This window comes from Leuresthes tenuis, unplaced genomic scaffold, assembly GCF_036924035.1.
Source record: "Leuresthes tenuis unplaced genomic scaffold, fLeuTen1.0.hap1 SCAF_9, whole genome shotgun sequence".
Lineage (NCBI taxonomy): Eukaryota > Metazoa > Chordata > Actinopteri > Atheriniformes > Atherinopsidae > Leuresthes > Leuresthes tenuis.
The window spans coordinates 15588082-15608077 of NW_027325363.1; the positions used below are offsets into that span (position 1 = coordinate 15588082).

General features: G+C 42.5%; 2 protein-coding genes across 2 annotated transcripts; one reads left to right on the forward strand and one right to left on the reverse strand.

The window, feature by feature from the left end:
• Nucleotides 1-796: 796 nt before the first annotated feature.
• On the forward strand, nt 797-6050 carry sarm1 (sterile alpha and TIR motif containing 1). The gene is made up of 9 exons (XM_072392535.1): nt 797-1055; nt 1271-1862; nt 2739-3357; nt 3446-3658; nt 3751-3842; nt 3926-4252; nt 4388-4577; nt 5126-5247; nt 5499-6050. Exons 2-9 carry the CDS (start codon nt 1399-1401, stop codon nt 5608-5610), a joined length of 2139 nt encoding a protein of 712 aa, XP_072248636.1. The 5' UTR covers nt 797-1055; nt 1271-1398; the 3' UTR covers nt 5611-6050.
• Nucleotides 6051-7030: 980 nt separating this feature from the next.
• slc46a1 (solute carrier family 46 member 1) lies at nt 7031-11781 on the reverse strand. Its single transcript, XM_072392536.1, has 6 exons — nt 11306-11781; nt 9984-10375; nt 9417-9901; nt 8476-8559; nt 7923-8079; nt 7031-7825 (listed from the first exon to the last, which is right to left on the reverse strand). Exons 1-6 carry the CDS (start codon nt 11621-11623, stop codon nt 7771-7773), a joined length of 1491 nt encoding a protein of 496 aa, XP_072248637.1. The 5' UTR covers nt 11624-11781; the 3' UTR covers nt 7031-7770.
• Between the last annotated feature and the right edge of the window lie 8215 nt (nt 11782-19996).

The following is a 19996-nucleotide window of genomic DNA, read 5'->3' on the forward strand; positions in this document are numbered from 1 at the left end:
GTTGCTATTCCTTCTCAAAACTCTTAAAATGTTGCTATTCCTTCTCAAAACTCTTAAAATGTGTTTGGGCATTAAAGAGACCAAGTGATGAAGAGTTTCAGTTGTCATTTCGTCCCATTCTTAAGGCCTGTAGCAGTATGTGATCATCACTTTTTTTCACACATTCACCTTCTTCTTCCAGACTCATACATTTGTAATGTGTGCAGAATGAGCTTTTGCATTGTCTTGTTGAACAAAAAAAAAAGATGAACAATCTTAAAGGCAGCATATGCTGTTTTGAAATAATAAGAAGAAAGAACTCCCCTGCATTAATTTTGCCATCACAGAGGTGTAATAACGCTGAATAGTTTGGTTGCACTTTAAAGGGAGATATGTGCAGATCCTTCTAATCTTTCTGACGAACCAGGACCCCTCTCGCTGTGAGGCGACTGTGCAAACGACACGGCCTTAAACTGGCCCAACTGTGTCGCATGAGTGTATTGAAAAAATGGATGAACGTTAGCAAATGACGAGAAATAAACAACATCTCTTAGGTTCAATTCAATAAAAGTCAAAGTGAATGTTTGTGGGGTTTTTTTTAAAAGAAAATTAATAACCACATAATACTGGTAGATTCTACACATGACCTCCAAGACAATCTGCTGATGAATCAACAATAAATATCCTAAGATTTGTGAAGCTCAGAGGTTCTTCCAGCAGAGGGCCCGTGGTGTTTACATTCTCCTGTACAGACAGCCTTGATGCGCATGTTTGTCACCGGCTGTGATGAGGGGGGAGAGGAAGGGGGAGAGGAGGGGGACGGAGAATGAGCGCCTCTGTTCCTGTGAATCCCGCGGCAATATCCGGAGGGCGGTCGGCGGTGAAGAGGACATAAGCAGCCGGAGGATGCTAAACGAAGGATGCGATCTGGAGCTACAGGAGAGAAATGTGTGCTCCTGATGTGTGAAATCGAGGCGTTTCAGAGCAGCGGTTATCTGGAGAAGAGACAACCACAGTCCTTTGTCTGCAAAACCTCAACGAATGAAGAAACAGACAAGAGTTGATTTCCCTCATCGGTAAGGAGAGTTGCTCACTGTAGGCATTTATTGTGAAGTGCTTTGCCCGGAATTGTTTCTTTCTGTAGGGGAAAAAAAATACTTTTGAAGATATGATGAAGATGAAGGAGACAAAGAAGCAGATCTGGAGCCAGAGCTGAGAGTAAAATCTGCTTATGATGACAACCAGATTGGGCTGATGCAATTTGGTGAAATCTGTCACTTTTGATTTGCAGCGGAATCTTTGGTATATCTGCAAAAGCAGGGTCTGTTTACAAGGCGGACAGCAGACCGCATTACGGGTCAAAACAAACACCCTCCAGCGCTGCAGGCCAGGACGCATCCGCTGACGCTCTGCCGGTAGATGCTCTTTTCCCTGACGCTCTTCCTGTTCAGGATCTATCGACATCTCTCCATCATGTTCAGCTCAGACAGACTCACTGTCCCGGAATATGTCAGCCGGCTGCAGAGAGGGAGGAGCGGCTCCGGAAGCGACCCCAAGGCGGTCTCTCCGGGTATCAACGCCGACGTCCAGGCGGTTTTGGACACCTCCCTCCCCGCCCTGCGCTCCGCCGTCAGGAGGCTGAAGTCGGCAAACGAAAGCTCGGATTCAGACGAAACCCGCAGTGCCGTCGCGGAAATCTATCAGCTGGTGGAGGAGGCTTGGGTTTTGCCTACAGTAGGCCGTCAAGTGGCCGAGGAGATCTGCAACAGGATCCGGCTGGATGGAGGCCTGGAGCTGCTGCTTCAGCTCCAACAGACACCTGCTGTGGAGATCATCTATGAGTCTGCAAAACTTCTGGAGCAGATACTGATCTCAGAGAACAGGTACTCTCTCTATGTAGTATTGGTTTGAACACTTATGCAACAAAAGCATGTTTCCATTTGGAAGATTTTCTGTTCAGTTTCAGCCGAGATTGCGTCACATTAAGACAGAGAGAGCAATGGAAACAACGCTATTGGAAGCAAGTTATTAAGATGTTGGAAGGCTGTTTTCACTGTCTTGTAAAAGAATGATACATAGTACTATGCAAAATCTCTTGAGCCATCCCCATATCTTTATAATTTGAAGCCAGACATTCTTGTGGCCGTGATAAAGCCGTCTGCCATGATAAAGAACTAACAGTTATCTAGGCTTTCTGAAGGTTTTTCAAAGTCTTTCTCAGAAATATTCTTCATGGAAGAGTGGCTGTCAAGCTATATTTAAGGAAGGGAAAGGGGGAGAAAAAGGCTGAGGGTATGCCAAATGAATCAAAAAGTGGACTGAAAATCAATGGCAACAGGGGGGATAAATCCCCCCCAGAGCCCAGACCTCAACATTATTGAAGCAGTCTTGTACTTGTAATACTGTATATTTCTATGTCCAGCTCTGTTACGGCTAGTTAACGTTTGGGCATATTTGTGTCATTGTTGAACAGTTTAACTCATAAAAGCTTTAACATTGTGAAAAACACCCAACTCAAAAAACACTTGTTTGACTCAACCAAAACTACAGGCCTTTGGATTTATAGTAAAATGAAGTAGAAAAGTAGTCGGTTTGAGAAGCTGAGAAAAGTGAAGTTTTTGCATTTATGCTTAACATGTAACTTGAATAGCTGCTGTTAATTTCTATTGATTCCAAATTCCTAAACTAGTGTTTTCAGCACAACTGAGCACATTTGTCTTAAATGGGATTGTTATCATGCCACAAACCTCTGTTGGCAGGGACTACGTTGCACGCATTGGTCTGGGGGTCATCCTCAACCTGACTCGACAGCAGGAAGACGCCCAGCTGGCTCGCAGTGTTTCTGGCATCTTGGAGCACATGTTCAAACACACAGAGGAGACGTCGGTCCACCTCATCTCTAACGGCGCCCTGGACGCCCTCCTCTTCTGGTGTCGAGGGACAGACCCAACTGTGCTGCGTCACTGCGCTGTGGCCCTGGCCAACTGTGCCATGTATGGAGGCCACCGCTGCCAGCGGTTGATGATCGAGAAGCAGGCGGCCGAGTGGCTTTTCCCTCTGGCCTTCTCCAAAGAAGATGAGCTCATTCGCTTCCACGCCTGCCTGGCTGTGACCGTGTTAGCTGCAAATCGAGAAATCGAGAAAGAGGTGGTGAAGTCTGGAACCCTGGAGCTGGTGGAACCGTTCATCGCATCTTTGGATCCAGATGACTTTGCGCGCAGTTTATTGGACAGTGCAGACTGCATGCAGGGGAGGACGGCGTCTGACCTGCAGCACCTCTTGCCCTTACTGGATGGCACAAGAGTGGAGGGAAAGTGCATTGCAGCCTTTTATCTTTGTGTTGAGACCAGTATCAAGTCTCGTCAGCGCAACACTAAGGTACCCTCACCAGCCCCCTGCCACAGAACTCAAATTTTATACCTCTGTAGATGCTTTGCTGCTACTCATAATTTGTTCTCCTTTCAAGATATTTCAAGAGATTGGTGCAGTGCAAAGCCTAAAAAGAATCGTCATGTACTCCAGCAATGGGACAGCCTGTGCCCTGGCCAAGCGGGCGCTGAGCATGATGGGAGAGGAAGTGCCGAAACGGATCCTGTCATGTGTGCCCAACTGGAAAACCTGCGAGGTGCAGAGGTGGCTGCAGCAGATTGGCTTCAGTGCCTACTGCGACCGTTTCCAGGCGAGTAAAACGTGAACGAGTGTCTAAACCACAGAAGTATGAGCTCATAATAGTTAGATGTTGGTTTTTCATCGATGTGTCTTATTTTATAGGAGCTTCAGGTGGATGGAGACCTCTTGCTGAACATCACAGATCAAGATCTGAGCTCCGATTTGGGCATGGCGGCAGGCCTCACCCGCAAGAGGCAAGTGATTGGAAAAAAAAAACTTTCAAAACACAAGTCTGAGGCAGTGTGACGCTGACCCTTTGGTTTATGTCATCGTCCAGGTTTCTGAGAGACCTACGTGTGCTGAAAACTTACGCCAACTACTCCACATGTGACCCCAACAACATGGCCGACTGGTTAGCCGAGGTGGATCCTCGGTTCCGCCAGTACACCTTTGGCATGGTCCAGTCAGGAGTGGACCGCAAAAATGTCCAGAACCTGACTGATCAGCAGCTCCAGCACGACTGTCACGTAGACAACGGGGTCCACAGAGCAAAGATACTGTCTTCCAGCCGCAAGCCGTTAAAGCCATGTCAGACAGATGCCCAGCCTCCGGGGCCCGATGTCTTCATCAGCTACCGTCGGACCACCGGCTCCCAGCTGGCCAGGTCAGGACTGAGAAGGAGAGAAAACTGGATCATAGAGTTTATTGCTTTTTTAAAAAAAAAAAAAGGAGTCACGTGTCAAGTGTTTAGATGGAAAAAAAAAGAAACAAAAGGTGATATTTGTCAATCTTTCCTCAGTCTTTTGAAGGTGCACCTGCAGGTTAGAGGATACAGCGTCTTCATCGACGTGGAGAAGCTGGAGGCCGGTAAATTTGAGGACAAACTCATTCAGAGCGTGCAGAGGGCCCGCAACTTCATCCTGGTCCTGTCCGCCAACGCGCTGGACAAGTGCATGGGTGACACCGCCATGAAGGACTGGGTGCATAAGGTGAGAGGATTTCCACTCTGGGCAGGTTAGGTGACTTGGATGTTCTACATAAGAGCTGATTGGTTGGCTAAATAAGGGCCCTGCACATTCAGATGGTTCGTTAGCTACAGTTTGAAAAACGTAGACAAAAGCGAAATCACAACAGCCTGAAAAAGTTCAAAATAAAAGCTTTCTCTGGGATGCTGCTCTGTTTTGATCATGTGCTTTCTGTGTTTTATTTGTTATGTTGTTGTTGGGGAAAATAACATAAATTGATATGATTTGTGCACTGTTTTCTGTGACATTTTGTTGTTTTGGGACATGCGTTTTTGTTTTGCTGCATTTTCTAAAATGTCCTGGTGTTTTCTGAAATCCTGTCCTACTTTGTACCTCACGGCCATCGTCCTTCTAGCCGTTAACGGCGGTGCGGTCAAGGTCACGGACGTGCTGGGGCTAAAACAAGGATCACAAGACGTTGCGCTCTCGAGATGATTTCAGTCGTTATTGGTTTTGCATCTTCAGACTTAACACTTTTCACAAAGTTGAGGAGAATATTCTTTATTTTGCAGGAAATAGTCACGGCCCTGGCTGGCAAAAAGAACATAGTTCCTGTCACGGATAACTTCATGTGGCCTGACCCCATGTCACTACCTGACGACATGAGACCTATTCTTAACTTCAATGGCATCAAGTGAGTATCTGTACACTCAGCTGTACTTAGGATGGTCTGATAAGGACCATTGCGCCTTTATCTTAATCACGAGCGGTGATCCTTTCCACTGTGCAATGACAACGCAGTCTCCGTTCACACTACTATCATTAATCTCTCACAGCCACGTAATTCTATCATGAATATTTTATCGGTGCATTAGGTGTTTGGCAGATTTGTGATATAACCGCATATGAGTAACATCGGTTAGTGTTTGCTGCCTCTTCACGCAGATGGTCTCATGAATATCAGGAAGCCACCATTGAGAAGATCCTCCGCTTTCTGAAAGGACACCAAGACCTAATTGATGGCCCAGACGGCTCCAAAGGGCAGAAGAAGAAATGAATGAAGCTATAAAGACTATTCCTGATGCCCAACTTCCACGTCCCACAGAGGACGGTCTGTCAGCCTTTCCCCGCTCCGCCCAAATGCACTTGAAGCGAATGATGGTTTGATTACATGCTCACACAAATGCTTGGTTAATAGATTTAATCCTTAAACAACAAATGCCATTGAAAAGGGATTTTCTGATTGTAAATAGTTAACTGTAAGCCTTTAATGTTAGTGCCCACATTCTGCTGTATATGTGTAACCAGGCTCAGTATACGCCTTCTGTATCTCAGGTAAATAACTGTGACTGAACCAGCCGTCACCGGCGCTCCAGCAAAATCCTCACTGGCAATTCCTGAAGCATCAACTAGATAATCAGTCTCAACCAAAGTTGCTGTACATGCAGTTATCTTTTGTTTAACCCGTATGCTGTAAAATAAATGGACTGAATCAGATCTCTGATGTTGCTGTTTTCTATTCTTAGTCTGTAAAAGCAAAAGAAGAGTGAATATGATGTCATCCTGCCCAGGAAAAGATGAGCCATCCCCAATTAAAGCAGCGAATCGTGTAGAGACAGTGAAAAATGACCATGTGGTATTCAGTGCCTCTTTCAGTGCTCAAATGAGTAAATACTGTTTAAAAAAAGTACAATTGTGCAACACAGAACACTTTCTTTCTAACACTGCTAACCTGAAACCAAAAAGATTTTTCATCATTTCAGTGAGACACATTTCATCAAACAGGAACAAATCAGACTTTTCAAACTTAAGACGATTGCACGGCTGAGACAAAGAATAGACACTTCTAGTGGTCATCTTTGTTCCACAGTACCTGTGAAGGATGGCCTTGACCACCTGATATACCAAACTGCCACCCAGTAACAACAATGATCCTCATGCAGATTAATTCACAGTATTTTAAAACCGACTGTCTGCTTTTGTTTCCTCAGTGAACGGTCTCCACCAGAGTACTGCGAGGCTGGCGGCTTGTTTAAATATTAAAGTATAGGGAATTTATTTTTCCCTGTGTTCTGTAAGGAGTTGATGGAATTGATGGCTGGACTGGGCTTTAGACTCTGCCAGTCTATCCTTTATAGTGAATACACAGTTGTATAGGTCCCTGCAAATACACACGTTCTTTAATGAAGAAAGCCACCAAACCACCAAAAGGAGGGTTTTTCCTGAGGTAAAAGTCCCTTTCAGTGGGCCTGCCTTCCTCTTTACTACCCTCTGGGCCTGTGATCCAGGATGCAAATGAGGGCGGGCCAATACCTTCACTTATTTTCATCCCTTTTCTTGATGAAGCTCTTCATTAGATGAAAAAAGGATGAAAAATCCTGTGGCACACAAAGCTGAATACTTCGTGTGACATTTTAACGAAGTGCATCGTGCAATACGTTTAAGTGACAAACAGGAAAATCCAACTCTTCCAATACTTTGGTTTACATGGAAGTATTTATTGACATGGTACAGGTTTTAGATATTGTTTTTTACAAGAAACAATTTGCTGAGAGTTTTACGTCCCCAGCAAATATCAAGTGTATTCTGGTTGTCACCCTGGAGGATTACTGCAGTAATCAGGAACTACACCTGTTTCAGGTGAATGAAATACAATGAATGAATGAATGAATGATCTAGTAAAAACAACATTGCACAGAATTTAAAGGGGAACTCCATTATATGGATATACGCCGATCGCGAGTTTTCTAAATAGCTTCCGAAGGACGCCGACTTTTGCCAGACTGTTCTCGGTGAGTAGATAAACGTATTTCATGCCAGAAATAAGGTCTAAATATACCAGAGTTCCCCTTTAAATATGTTTTTAAACCCACTGTTTAAAAAAATAAAAAAATCTTATATTTAGCAGCGTATGGTGTACCATTACATCTACCAAATTCAATAGATTAGAATAGAAATATAAGGGACACATGATGCATCTCAAAATAAAATCACAGTGCGTCTTGTTCATCGTGCCATTTGTGTGAATGCGAACATAAAAGTCGAATGTCCAGCTCTGTTACGGCTAGTTAACGTTTGTCGAAACCTCCATTTTCACATAGACAGAAGATGTTTCACAGTAAAGTCTATCAGGAGGCTGTTCCTCAATGTCTTTGGTGTTGTTACAACTGACTGACAGCAGGATGAACGTTAAACCTCTACTGGGATCCTGCTCTGGTCACGATCCTGTGGACTCTCTGTGGTCTAACCTCTGATCCAAACATTGCAGAGTTCTGGAAAAACAAACATGAAATATCACCAACATTTCATCGCCTGGATGTTTACTGCAAATAAAACGGAACAGCTGACGAGAAAAAAAAGCAAACTCACCCAATTATTCCTGCGGGGATGAGGAGGATGATGGCAGCAAGGAGGAAGGGGAAGCCCCTCATGAAGTGAAGGGTGGCGGGGTAGAGGGAGTTGAAGAGGCTACTGCCCACCAGAAAACACAAGCTCTCCACACAGGCAACGGAGGCAAATAGCGCACCTGGGAAAAGCACATACACGCACAGCTAAGTATACAACCTGTGGGCCACAAGCTGTGCCATGTGACAAAGACCATGTGTTCAGATCAAACTGCACTGCCGTTCTGTCCCTGCACAGCTGACGCACTGAGCATGCTCTCAGTTCCAGATGTGTGCCGATTGCTGTTGGTTTCCTAAATAAAACTCTCAGTGTATGCCACTTTAAATTCATAGCCTCCAAAAGGCTATTTGCTAAATTACTGTGTGGCAACATTGTTTGCATGTGTTTGATGACAGTTTTGTGCTGCTGGCTGTGCAACAATAATATAATATATTATTGCTTCCCCTGATCTTTGAAGCACCCGGGAGCCCTAAAGCCCTCAGTTTTTCACAGCCTTTGCGCACAATCAGAAGCTGACCTTGCTCTGATGGGTCCACCAACTTGGACAGCTTTGACCTGAGCACGGGAGTTGAAGCCATGAAGAGGAAACACAGACCATAACCTGGACAGAAAAATTAACAGATTTGCACAACAACATTGTTCAGCATCACTGAAATAATAACGAATCAATGGAACTCTTAGAATTTTGTAAATCCAACTGTAAAAGAGCACATCAGTTGCCACAATTACATGCTTGTTAATTATTAAAATCTTTCCCCGGGACAACAAACAGAGACTGTAATGAGTTTTTTTTTTTTTTTTTTTTTACTGGCTTGAAGTCAACAGACACAACATCTGTTCAGTCTATCACTTTGCAGACATGTGGACATGACAGCACCGGCTCAGTTAACCTCCTCCTTGTACTGGCTGGCACGTTGTCTGAGGAGGCTGCCTTGTACATGTATGACAAAGAGAGGGCGTAATGTTGGTTTGCTTCGTTTCTCTTTCAACTAATCTGGTGGACTTGCTGTTGGGAATTTCCAGAACAAGTAATCTGATTTAATGTTTTGATATTAGGTAGAAGTAATAATAACAATGAAGACTGCAGTGTATAGAGCTGATGGTCGTTCTGTTTGGCTTTACAGACTTACAGTTGCTGTTACTAAGTGAATCTGACGATGTTTTCTGAAATATAAATTTCAGGTCGTAGCCTGGAACTCACAGTAAAAACTTACAGGGTGGTGAAGGAATTAAGAAGGAGACACTAAACTCCATTATAATTACATTAAATCGATAATTATGGTACTATACTATTTCTACAACAAAAATAGCATTTTGCTTAACATAAAGGCTCACAGTAACAATTCTACCTTTATAATCCAGACTTAGTTTTAAAGAATGAAGTCATTTCAAGAACACATTTCTACAAGCCGTTACCAAAACACTGAAAAGTTACAAACACGCTCTCGAGCCTCTCACCCGTGAACATAAGCTGGGTGCTATCCGCCACAGAAAACACCACCAGCCCACTTATATTTGAGGCCAGACCCACAAGAGCCACCCACGAGTCCTCCAGGCAGCGCTGCATGATCTTCAGGCCCAGCAGACTGCTCAGGTAGGCCAAGTGCTGAGCTGCCGATCCATAGCCAATGAGGGCCGACCCCCAGCACAGTGGCGAGCTGAGCTCGTACAACACATACAGCTCCCTGCTGCCGAAGTGAACCATCACCACCAGAAAGAAGCACAGCGTGTACAGCCACAGCTTGCGTCTGTGAAATCTTCCGCTACCACTTTCGCTGCTGCTGCTGCCTCCTGTTGAGTAGAGGCGCCAGACAGCTTTATGGTGGCGTGTGGTGAGGAGCTTAGCACTTGGGTCTGGGAGGACGGACTCATGGACAAACAGGTAAGCGTACAGAGCTGAGGCCAAGTTGGTGGCCAGGGCCAGCCAGAAAGGGTTGATGTAACTGTAAAAAAACAAAAGAATTAAAGATTTTTTAAAACTGAGATGGCAAAAAATGTTATTTTTTGAGCAAAGTCGTTTCTTACCCTTGTGCCCGCCGCCACTGGCCTCCAATGATGCTGGCTAGCATCCCTGAAACGCCCAGGCAAGCCTCCAAGACTGCCACTCTGAAGGTGCGGGACCTCCTATCACTGACATCAGCCACGTATGCAAAGCAGCCAGCCAGGATGGCATTAAAATCACCCGAGAGGCCACTAAGCAGCCTGCCCACAAGAAAGTAGACCACTGGCAGCCTGAAATACATCACCACAAGGTAGACCCCTACCTGCAGGGCCAGCCCAATGTTGGGGATGATGAGGACGAGCCGGCGACCTGCGAGGTCGCTCCACGAGCCCAGCAGAGGCACCACCAGCAGTCCCACAGAAAATCCTCCCAGACTGATGTACAGGTTCCAGTGGGCCGTCAAGGCCTCCACCTCCTGAAAAAGATCAGCGTAAACAGCAGAGTGAACAGGTGGAGCCCTTAATTAGCCCAATTAGTTGCTGTAAACACCACTTCTGGTGGTCCTGATTAAATAGTGAAAGCTCATCATATTCCTCTTGCTTAGTTTCAACTTGTGACAGTTGTTCCTCTTTGTTGGACGGCTTCAGGTCGCCACAGCGACTATTTAAATCTTATCTCGTGATTGTTCTTGTTACTTTTCTAAAAAAGCAAAAAAAAAAAACACTGCATGTGCTGTTCAAGCACAGATGATCCAGGATCTTTGAACTATCTCTTAGAGAAAACCTAAATGTAAATAGTAAAAAAAAAAAAACAGATTCATGTTTTCTATGTTTATTTATTGTAGCGCTTCACTCTGTCAGAATATTTCATATATTCTTTTACTTTTTATGCTACTGTAATGCTCACATATTAGTTTTAGTTGCCAATAATGTACAACAGGATTGTTTTTTTAAAAATGCAAACAATATACTTTTGAAACTTGACACCTTTTCTCAAGGTGTCGCTACTGTCCGCAGCAACTTCCAGACCTTGTTTCACAGCAGAAACTATAACTCTGTAAAGAATAAACGCCTGAAGGCTGGACTTCAGGACCGTGGTCCAGGTGTGGCACCTGCTGGGCCACAGGAAGCGCTTCAGGACACTAATAACAAAGCAGTAATTAAGGTAATCAGCTCCACCTGACCCTGAAAGTTTACAAGGTTTAAAGCTCGCGTTGCGAAATTTTCACGTTTCCAGCCATATGTCAAATTTGAACATTTAACGAGCATTTACCAGTAACGGTTCACAAACTAAAGGGCAATTCCGCAACTTTTTTTTTTTTTCCCCGACCTACACAAGTTAACTTTCGGGTCACCCTGACAATTCGTATTTTATGACACCGTTAAAAAGGGCTTTGGTTGACTACCTTCTGCAGAGGGTCGGGGGGCACTGAGCTGTTGCCGCAGTCCGACCTTTTGGAGCCGTTGTAGCCGAGGTCCTCGCTGATGCGGTCCCACAGATACTGGGTAGACAGGGGGGCCTGGAGGGCCAGAGAGAACATGGAGAGAAAGAGCACCGGCTCCACGGACACCAGCTGTGTGCACGTTAAACACGGTCGTGCAGCCCTGGTGGTCGGCACATCAGCCTCCTCTTTGTGGCCGATTGTATCGGACCGTTGGTCGTCCGTTGAAGCGGCGCTGAGGACATCTCCGGGAAGGATCGCTGCGGTGTCCGACTCGTCCATGTCGAAACCGACCGTGCCTGAAACTATGTATTCATGAAGTATCTGGTGACCTTGTAATCATAGCTACAAAGCTATGAGGGAAATGTGCTAAAGCTGTGTGGCGTTTCTTTTAGCTGAAATAAGCAGAAGGTAACTTATCTGCTAGCTCAGCCAAAGGAAGGAAGTCGCACAATAAAGCAAACAGGCAGCTCCCTCTTCTGGACGAAGGGGCGAACTACACTTTAATTCTTTTTGTAGACCAAGCTGGTCGCAACAGGTACCAGTTTATCGATCCATCCTCCAGCAGCATGCAGTCAACTATTACCACTCCTAAATATATTCACACAGGTTGAATATGTCTAAAAGTTTGCCTGCTAACCACAAACGTCAACGTTACATTTGACCACATCCTGTTAATTGGTATAAGGTTTTCTTAAAGGTGAAACAGAGCAAATGTTTATCTTTATTTTTTTTTCTTAAAATTTGGTTTAATATTGATTTGCATCATGATCTAAATGTTGTTTGAGAACTTTCATATTGACCTTCACCCAATATTAAAATAGCTATCTGTATGATTTCCAACTCCATTTGAACGCTCAACTAACAGGCAACAGATCTTGCAGTGTTTTATAGTATATTTTGTGTATGTGTTTGGAGTTTACTTTGCTTCTTTGTATCTGTAAAGATTCTCACCAAAGTCTTTAAACCAGTTAACCTGGAGCCTGTCAGGTGAGAGGCTTGGTGATAGATCTATCAGGTGCTCGATTGCCAGTCCACAGGGCCAACACAAAAGGCAAAAACCATGCATGCTCCTTGGGTCAGTGTAGAACCATTAATTAACCTGACGTGCATGTTTTTGGATGGTGTGAGGAAGCTGTGAGGAGACATCACAGGGTCCTGTTTTAAGTCATATTCAGTATTCTTAATGTTCACAAGCTCCCAAGTGCGACTGTAGGCCCCAATTAATCTTTGGTTTTATTGCTTTACCATCAAGTCGGCGCTCCTTTTGGATATGTTCCCACAATAACATGAGGTGTTCAGGATGAATTCCAACAATAACCACATTATTTTCTGTCATCAAAACACTGGGCCCATTTGGCTGCTCGCATCAAACCAACACTATAAAGTTAAAGGGAACTCCGGTATTTTTAAACCTAGACATGGCATGACTGGCATGAAATATGTTCATCTACTCACGAGAGCAGTTTGGTAAAAGTCGGCGTCCTTCGGAAGATATTTACATTCCTCGAGATCCATATAACGGAGTGAACGGGGGCATAGACGTTGCAGCCGCTAAATAAGGCATTATCTGTCTTTATTTCACCAATACTTTGATGAATGAATGAATGAACGCGTACTATTGCACTGTTAGTTCATAGCTGCAATGTTGTTGTTATTGGCGGCTCTCAGGGGGCTTATAGGGGGCTTTCTACACACTTGTCTACTGGGATGACGTCATCGACGCCCGCCGCTGCAGCACAGCTCATTCACTTCGGTAAGGATGTCCATCGTACTCAAAGTTGTCGTCCACGTCGTCAAAATCTGATAAATATCCAGCCATGTTGCACAAAACTATCAGTAGCAAACTACGTGTGAAATTAGCCGACTGTCACAGAGAAAGGAGTAAAGCAGCGCATGTCGATAGTACTGTATAACTATAGTACTGTAATGTGATCATCATTACCAGTTTCAGTATTAGCTCTAATTGAAACTTTTTATGATATATAGCTGACTTCAAACAAGTGGGGTCATCAAACATATGGATGTGTAGGCCAATAGGTTACTATTAACGAATGTGGTAACAGATGTACTGCTTGGCAAAAAGTCACCACCTGGATTATAATTTGGTCATTCAGTTGCCAATAACTTTTTATTTAATGAGTTTGTTTTGCTCTGTAGGAGTCCAGGTGAGGAAAAGATGTGGAGGAACAGGGTTGTACAAATCCCAGTCTGCAAGGCAGAGAATCACATTTCTATTTAAATCATGTGGGCCAAGAGCTTATTGGCTCAGAGAAATCAAAGCAAGGCGAGGCAAGTTTATTTGTATAGCACAACAACAAGGTGATTCAGAGTGCTTTACAGAGACAGATATCAAGCCAAAATGTTACTGTAATAGATCAGAGGTGGGGAGCAGTTGTGTGGAAATTGAGAAATACATTTTTATGACAGTGCGGGAAAGTGTGAGAGCCTCATGAAGAAATGAAGACACAATTAGAAAGATGATGTGCAAATATGAAATTAAAGGAGCAATAGGCTGTGCTTTTATGTTTATGTTTATTATGTCAATATAAACTTTACATGCAGTTTCGGAAATATGAAATGTCCTATGAAAGGAAATATGAAAGGTCACCTTTTTCTGATGTCAGCCCTCTTGAACCAACGTTATTAAATTAGACTTGTTATCACTTCCAATCTTTAAGGTTGATCTGGTTTGACAAGATTTTACCTTGTGTGGTTTTTCACTGGAATCGACACCTCCACCGAGGCCATTACCATTTCATCACCTTTTATCATGTCATGTATCATTGTATTCTCTCAGTGAAAACATTTTGTTTTTTTTAGTTTTAGAAGCTGTAGTCACGCTAGTTGTTTCGAAAACATTAATTCAGAAACTTTCTCTTTCTTATCGTCACAAACTTCTGGATGTCTATGGCTGCATGTCTTTTGGGGTCTCTTCGGGCCTTTATTATTCTGTTACATGAAAAACGATCAAATCAGCTTCGCTGTATGTGGGGCTTGATCTGAGCTCAGCATACATCCCTGTTTCATTTCATTTTCATCAGACTGCCTCTGGCTTTCATCACATTATTGATAAAAATGATTGATCCATGTCCGTCCCACTGTCACCACACGCGCGTTTAACATCCAAAATCAGCCCGTTTCTTATCAACATGGAGTAAAATGGATCATTTAAACAACTGTTCAGCTCTTATTGTCCTGCAGTTTGTCTGAGCAGGCCTGATTTAAATGATTTCTATTTAGTCAGAACAGCGTGCAGTTTCATGCAGCATTTTTAGCACATTGTTACATTATTTATCCCTAAAGTTAAACTCTTGCAGATGATATGAATGACATTTTGTTTTATCTCAAAGGTTCAGGTAAACATGAGTTCACATGTTTGTGTCTCTCTGTGAATTAAGAAAACTCAGTTTAAGCCTTTTTTCCGCCTCAGCAGTTGGTAACAGGACGTACTTAACAGTAATAACACACCAAAATCCAGCAACCTCTTGCAATTTTACCAAGACAACAAAAACTAGTGCTGCTCCTCCTGTTGTTATTTTAGCAGTTTGTACTTGGCTGCAACAAAAGTTTTTAGGCTGAACATCCAAAACCTACCTGATAAACTAGAGAAACAAGTGCAAAGGTTAAGTACTCTCCTGTAATAAAACCATGCTGTAAAAGTTATGTAGACAACCTTTGTACCAGCAACAAAATGAATAAAACGTGAATCTTTGGTAACAGGTGATTTTATGAAATTGTATCTATCATGATGTGCATATTATCCCTTCCATGGTTACCTGCTTGTCTTTGGAAACTCAATAGAGGTATTTCTATAAACTGGTCTTATAATCACTTATACTTGGTTTCTTACGTCAAATGAAAATTTCACTGCTGTCCTCATGCATTTCAGATCAATTCTCTGAATCCACAGAGCATGCTTGGAAAATGCGTGAAGATACAGTTTTAATATAACTATATCCACATCTTCAATGCAAAACCACTGCATTGAAATGAAAGCTGTTTGATAATCCATCAGGATCAAAGACATGAAATTTGTCCTCCACTGATTGGAAAAAGAAAAAAAGAGGCAAGATTCGGTAAATTTCGCTCAATATCACATGTGACACAGTTCGTTAACATGAATAAAGGATGCAATAAAAACAGCCAAAAGTTAAAGGTGGGAGGGACAGCAATGGGAAAGAGTAACGCATAAAAAAGCATATTTACTTAAGGATCTGAGTGTAAGTCTGCCAAATTTGGAAAAAAGGAGGAGTTTACCATTCTCAAAGCATATGTGTGTGTATGCATAATATTTTTCCTATGACAGGCTGTCATTGTTTGCACATTACTTTTCTGAAGCAAATGTAGCCTTGGAAAAAAATCTGTAAAACAAAGGGGAAACCTGAGTTTAAGAACTGCTCTAATAAACCTTTAGTGGTTATGTTTAATATATAGTCTACAGTGAGTGTTGAGCATGCCAGGAAGCACGATCCATAATTATTTGATCATCTTGATGATACTGGACTAGTGGACACTGTGTCTGGATTGCGTCTTTTTCTCAGTGACAAGTGTCATGGAAATAAGACGATTGTTTCAAACTACATAGCGGCCGTGAGACAAAGAAGACTCCAACAGTTGTTTTCAGATTCTTCTTAACTCTTACTGGTCCTTACACAGCTGTTTATCCAGTATCTGAAAGGCTTGTTCACTTTTTAATAGACTTATTTTGAGAGTGAACCACATCTGTAAGATATCTCTGTCCATACTCACATACTGACACATATGAGAAGACATGTGAATAAGAGTAAATACCATGGAAGGCAAATGCTGGCCTGACCCTTGTTGCTTTTTATCCAAGTGCCTCTAAGTGTTTGTTATACCTGGAGAAACAGGTAGCCTAAGTGGAACCCCACCCTACGTCATCTCCATGATGGTTGCTCTTTGACACAGTCTTGTCTTCTGGTCTTGGACCGATTGATTTTTGTAAAATGAATAACAAAGTTATACATCGAAGACCACATGAAATATGTGGAAAACGACCTGGAAATGTAATCATATCACCTTCCTCTTCTTCTGGTGAGGCAACACAAGTAGGTCACAGTTTCTACTGGGGGGAAAGTCCATTAGGCGAAGCAGCAGGACTGGACAAGTTCTATTCAAGCATCTATTTCACTCAGTATTTGTACGTGAAAAACCTCTGTTAACATGATAGAAAGCTGCGGTAAAAGCTTACAACTCCAATATTTAATATACGTTTACAATGAGCACTTTGTTTTCGATTGTTTTCACTTCCATGAACAGTGACATTTGCTCCTCTAAGATAATTACTGATGTCTTTTATAAGTGCTGAAATAGAAGATAACTAAACTCCAGTTCTTCTATAAATCTGGATCTCATCTGGATCTCATCTGAATGACAAAGAATCTACTCAGCTTTGTTTTGGTTCTGGTTAATGATGGATTCTGTCTTGGTTTATTATCACTCTTTCAATGAAGTATCTGCATTAGGGAGAAGGAGTGATTATTTTATTTTATTTTCAATGTTGCTCTAGCTTGAGAGATCCTTTTTGACGTGACATTGTCACGAACCGTGAAGACACAGGACACAGATGCAGGATCTTTATCAATAATAGTGTTTATTAATAATAATCACTTGTAACCTCTTTGACAGAGCAAAGTAATGGGCTATAAAACTCCTAACACACTCGCCTCAATACCTATGGAGGAGAGTGTGACTATAAAACTTATTAAACAAAAATTCTCTCCAGGAGGACAAAAACAAAGGCTATATCAAATTACAACTTAACTTACAGCTCTCCTAAAAGTCGAAGGCACTATAAAAACTTTAACAGAAAACAAAACACTCCTTCTAGTGGAGTAGCTATAAACTTTAATCTAATAACAAGACGGACAGACTATAAACATATAGAAAGAAAACAAGAATCACTCCAAAGGGAGGAAAACAAAACAGGCTAGTACAAGAATCGCGTGATCTTAAACTAAGACTATGACAAATTATCAACAGAAAGAGGGACTGCATCAGAACAATATCTTTTGTTTAACAAGACTATGGTCGCTATGAACAGGGCTAGAGTGAGAACGCTCAAGGAGACAAATTCAACACACTGGCACGGGACAGAGGGAGACGCAGACTATTTGAACACATGAGGGACCAAGGGGAAGAGCTGGAAACACTTTGGGAATCAGGGAAGACAAGACACTTGATACAGGAGGAAGATCAAGGTACCTGAAACAAGAGGGAAGTTAATATTTCAAAATAAAACAGGAAGTGACGAGACGAAATGGGATTCAAAACTAAAGGCGTCTACAAGACCTGACAGACATGAAAAAAACATGATGACAGAGAAGCATATGAGGTAATTACAGCTGAGGGCAGAAAGTTGTCAGGATGAGCCCTGCTGGTATTTTTTGTGCTCGTTGCCTGTACTCGTTCTGTGGTTTTCCAAGTGGCCTGGGCTCATACCTCGCTGGGCGATTGTGCTGTTCAACAAAGACAATGACTACCGCTGGTGTTTTTGAGATGCAGAAAATATATATCATTTGTGTATGAATCAATAGCTATCGTCCTCCTTGATGTAGGGTCTTTAGGGTTTATCAATATTCTCTGGACAACCCAATGCAAAGTACTTATTCACTGTTGCATCGCATTATGTTTTTCAGCATGTCGCATAATGATTGAAGTGCAGTTTCATTGACGATGTCTGCTCTCTTTTTTTGCTCTGCAACTCTCAAATGTACAGTCAACAACTTTCACAAGCAGTGAAAACTCACTTTGCTGATTCAGTGCTTTCAAAAAAACTTAATCCCAGGTCCTTCCTGAGCTGTAGCCTGATAGTCTCAAGGTCAAGCCTGTACAGCAGTTCATGTTGTGCTGATCCTTAGACAAACTACTTATGCAGCAGGAACCTTTTTTCCATCCTTGGTAACTTAAGTTGAGCGTGTCCTGCTCTTGCCTGTAAGCAACAAGGCATTTGCTGTTGCTCAAAAAGTGGAGGAGCAGTGTTTTGTACACAGTGGGGTGACACAATGATTAACACGCATTTTAAAAGGTGCGATGCAGACTTTGAGGAGCCCATGTCCTTTTGTCAACAAGACACGAATAATGTTGTCACAGCTTACCTTTTTCTTTTTCTTCTCACTGAGAGCATTTGTGGTCAGTAATTTATCTAGAGGCAATAAAACGTAGGCCACAGCAATATAGAATATAATATTTTAGACTGTACTTACCAGTAACTATAAAATAAGAAGCCGTCTTTAAAGTTTTTCAACTCTTCTTTTCTTCATTCCATAGTCTCCAAGCTCTGTTACAGGAGCTAGTTCAAGGCCCCTCACTGCCACTTGGTCAGGACATTGACTCGGACTGTGCCATTCCTCGTTGGAGGATGCTTTGCATTAGCTTAGCTTAGATTTAAAGCTCACGAAGACCACATCTGCCTATAAATCTAGGATGTTTACATTTCTTCCCACACTATTGAAATTAATATGGACTGCCTCTGTGGCTGGGAGGAAGTCTTGTGCAGTTACAGACCATCCCTCCATCTGCCATCTCTACCCTGCGGTGTTTGCGGATGGTTTATTTGTGATAAACCTTCCGCAAACAAAAATCAGTGATTGCAGAAAACTGCAAGAAAACGATGCAGCTGTGTGACATGTCATAAAAAAATTGTCTCTTTAAAACGACACTCTGAAGTAAGGATATCTCATTTTGTTAAATGCCTGCCACTGCGACCCCTCTGTCCTTGTGTCTTTTCCCGACTCTTCCGCTCGCATCTCTTGTGGTAGGGACTAAGACCAGAGGAAAAAAGTTAGGCAGAGGAATCAATTGTGTGCTGTTTGGGGAACAGAGGAAAGGCAAGAATCAGAACCACGGCCAAAGGATGGAATGTGACACGATAAAACAGGAAGTGGCAAACAAAACCCCAAATCACTCAAGAAGACACTTTTGTGAAATGTAAATCTTAAGAGTGCAGTAAAAGCTTTACTGGAAAGTCAGATCATACTTTTTTATTTGCTGATTGCACAATAAATGCGTGATGAAAGTATTCACAGATTTTGTATTTTAAGATTGATATGAATTCACAAGTTTTTAGTGTTTGTAGACACAGAAATGCTTCTTCTTAAAGCTAGTAGCAGCCCCTTAAAGCCCCTTAAAGCAGCCCCACACTGACTGATTTTTAATCATTTGTTCTAAAATCCTTTGATATTTCCACCAGCTCAGCCATAGTCTGTGTGAGTGTCCTTTTGTTCCAGGCAAATGCCAATAAGATTCACCCGATGTATGTCACGTTTCCCTTCACCATCTCTGCATCACTGACTTTCATGCAGCTCTACCTGATGGCATAGCCCTCCTCTACAACACCCTTAAAGTTGTAGACATTGTTAGGTCTTTTGAAGATTAAACATGATCTATAAGGCTTCATACTGACATACCACAAACAATGTTTTGGTTAAAGGGTCATATCCAATTTCTACGTAAGCATCTTATATTAATCCCTTTATTGGATCTTTATTATCTGTTTGCATGAACACAATATCCTGTGTATTACCATGGAAACTGTGCTCAGGCAGAGCAGTAGGAGAATGATGATTGGTTTAAATTTCATGGTGTTGACAAAACATTGTATCCCAGTGGATCGGGATCCATTTATAACAT

Bases quoted from the DNA above. Each gene is read 5' to 3' on its own strand.
- sarm1 (XM_072392535.1), top strand. From the start codon at position 1,399: ATGCTCTTTTCCCTGACGCTCTTCCTGTTCAGGATCTATCGACATCTC. The intron at 1,863-2,738 runs GTACTCTCTCTA...CTCTGTTGGCAG, and splicing joins ATACTGATCTCAGAGAACAG to GGACTACGTTGCACGCATTG. The intron at 3,843-3,925 runs GCAAGTGATTGG...GTCATCGTCCAG, and splicing joins GCAGGCCTCACCCGCAAGAG to GTTTCTGAGAGACCTACGTG.
- slc46a1 (XM_072392536.1), bottom strand. From the start codon at position 11,623: ATGGACGAGTCGGACACCGCAGCGATCCTTCCCGGAGATGTCCTCAGC. The intron at 10,376-11,305 runs GTAGTCAACCAA...GATCTTTTTCAG, and splicing joins CCCCCGACCCTCTGCAGAAG to GAGGTGGAGGCCTTGACGGC. The intron at 8,560-9,416 runs GTGAGAGGCTCG...TTTTCTGTCCAG, and splicing joins CACCCAGCTTATGTTCACGG to GTTATGGTCTGTGTTTCCTC.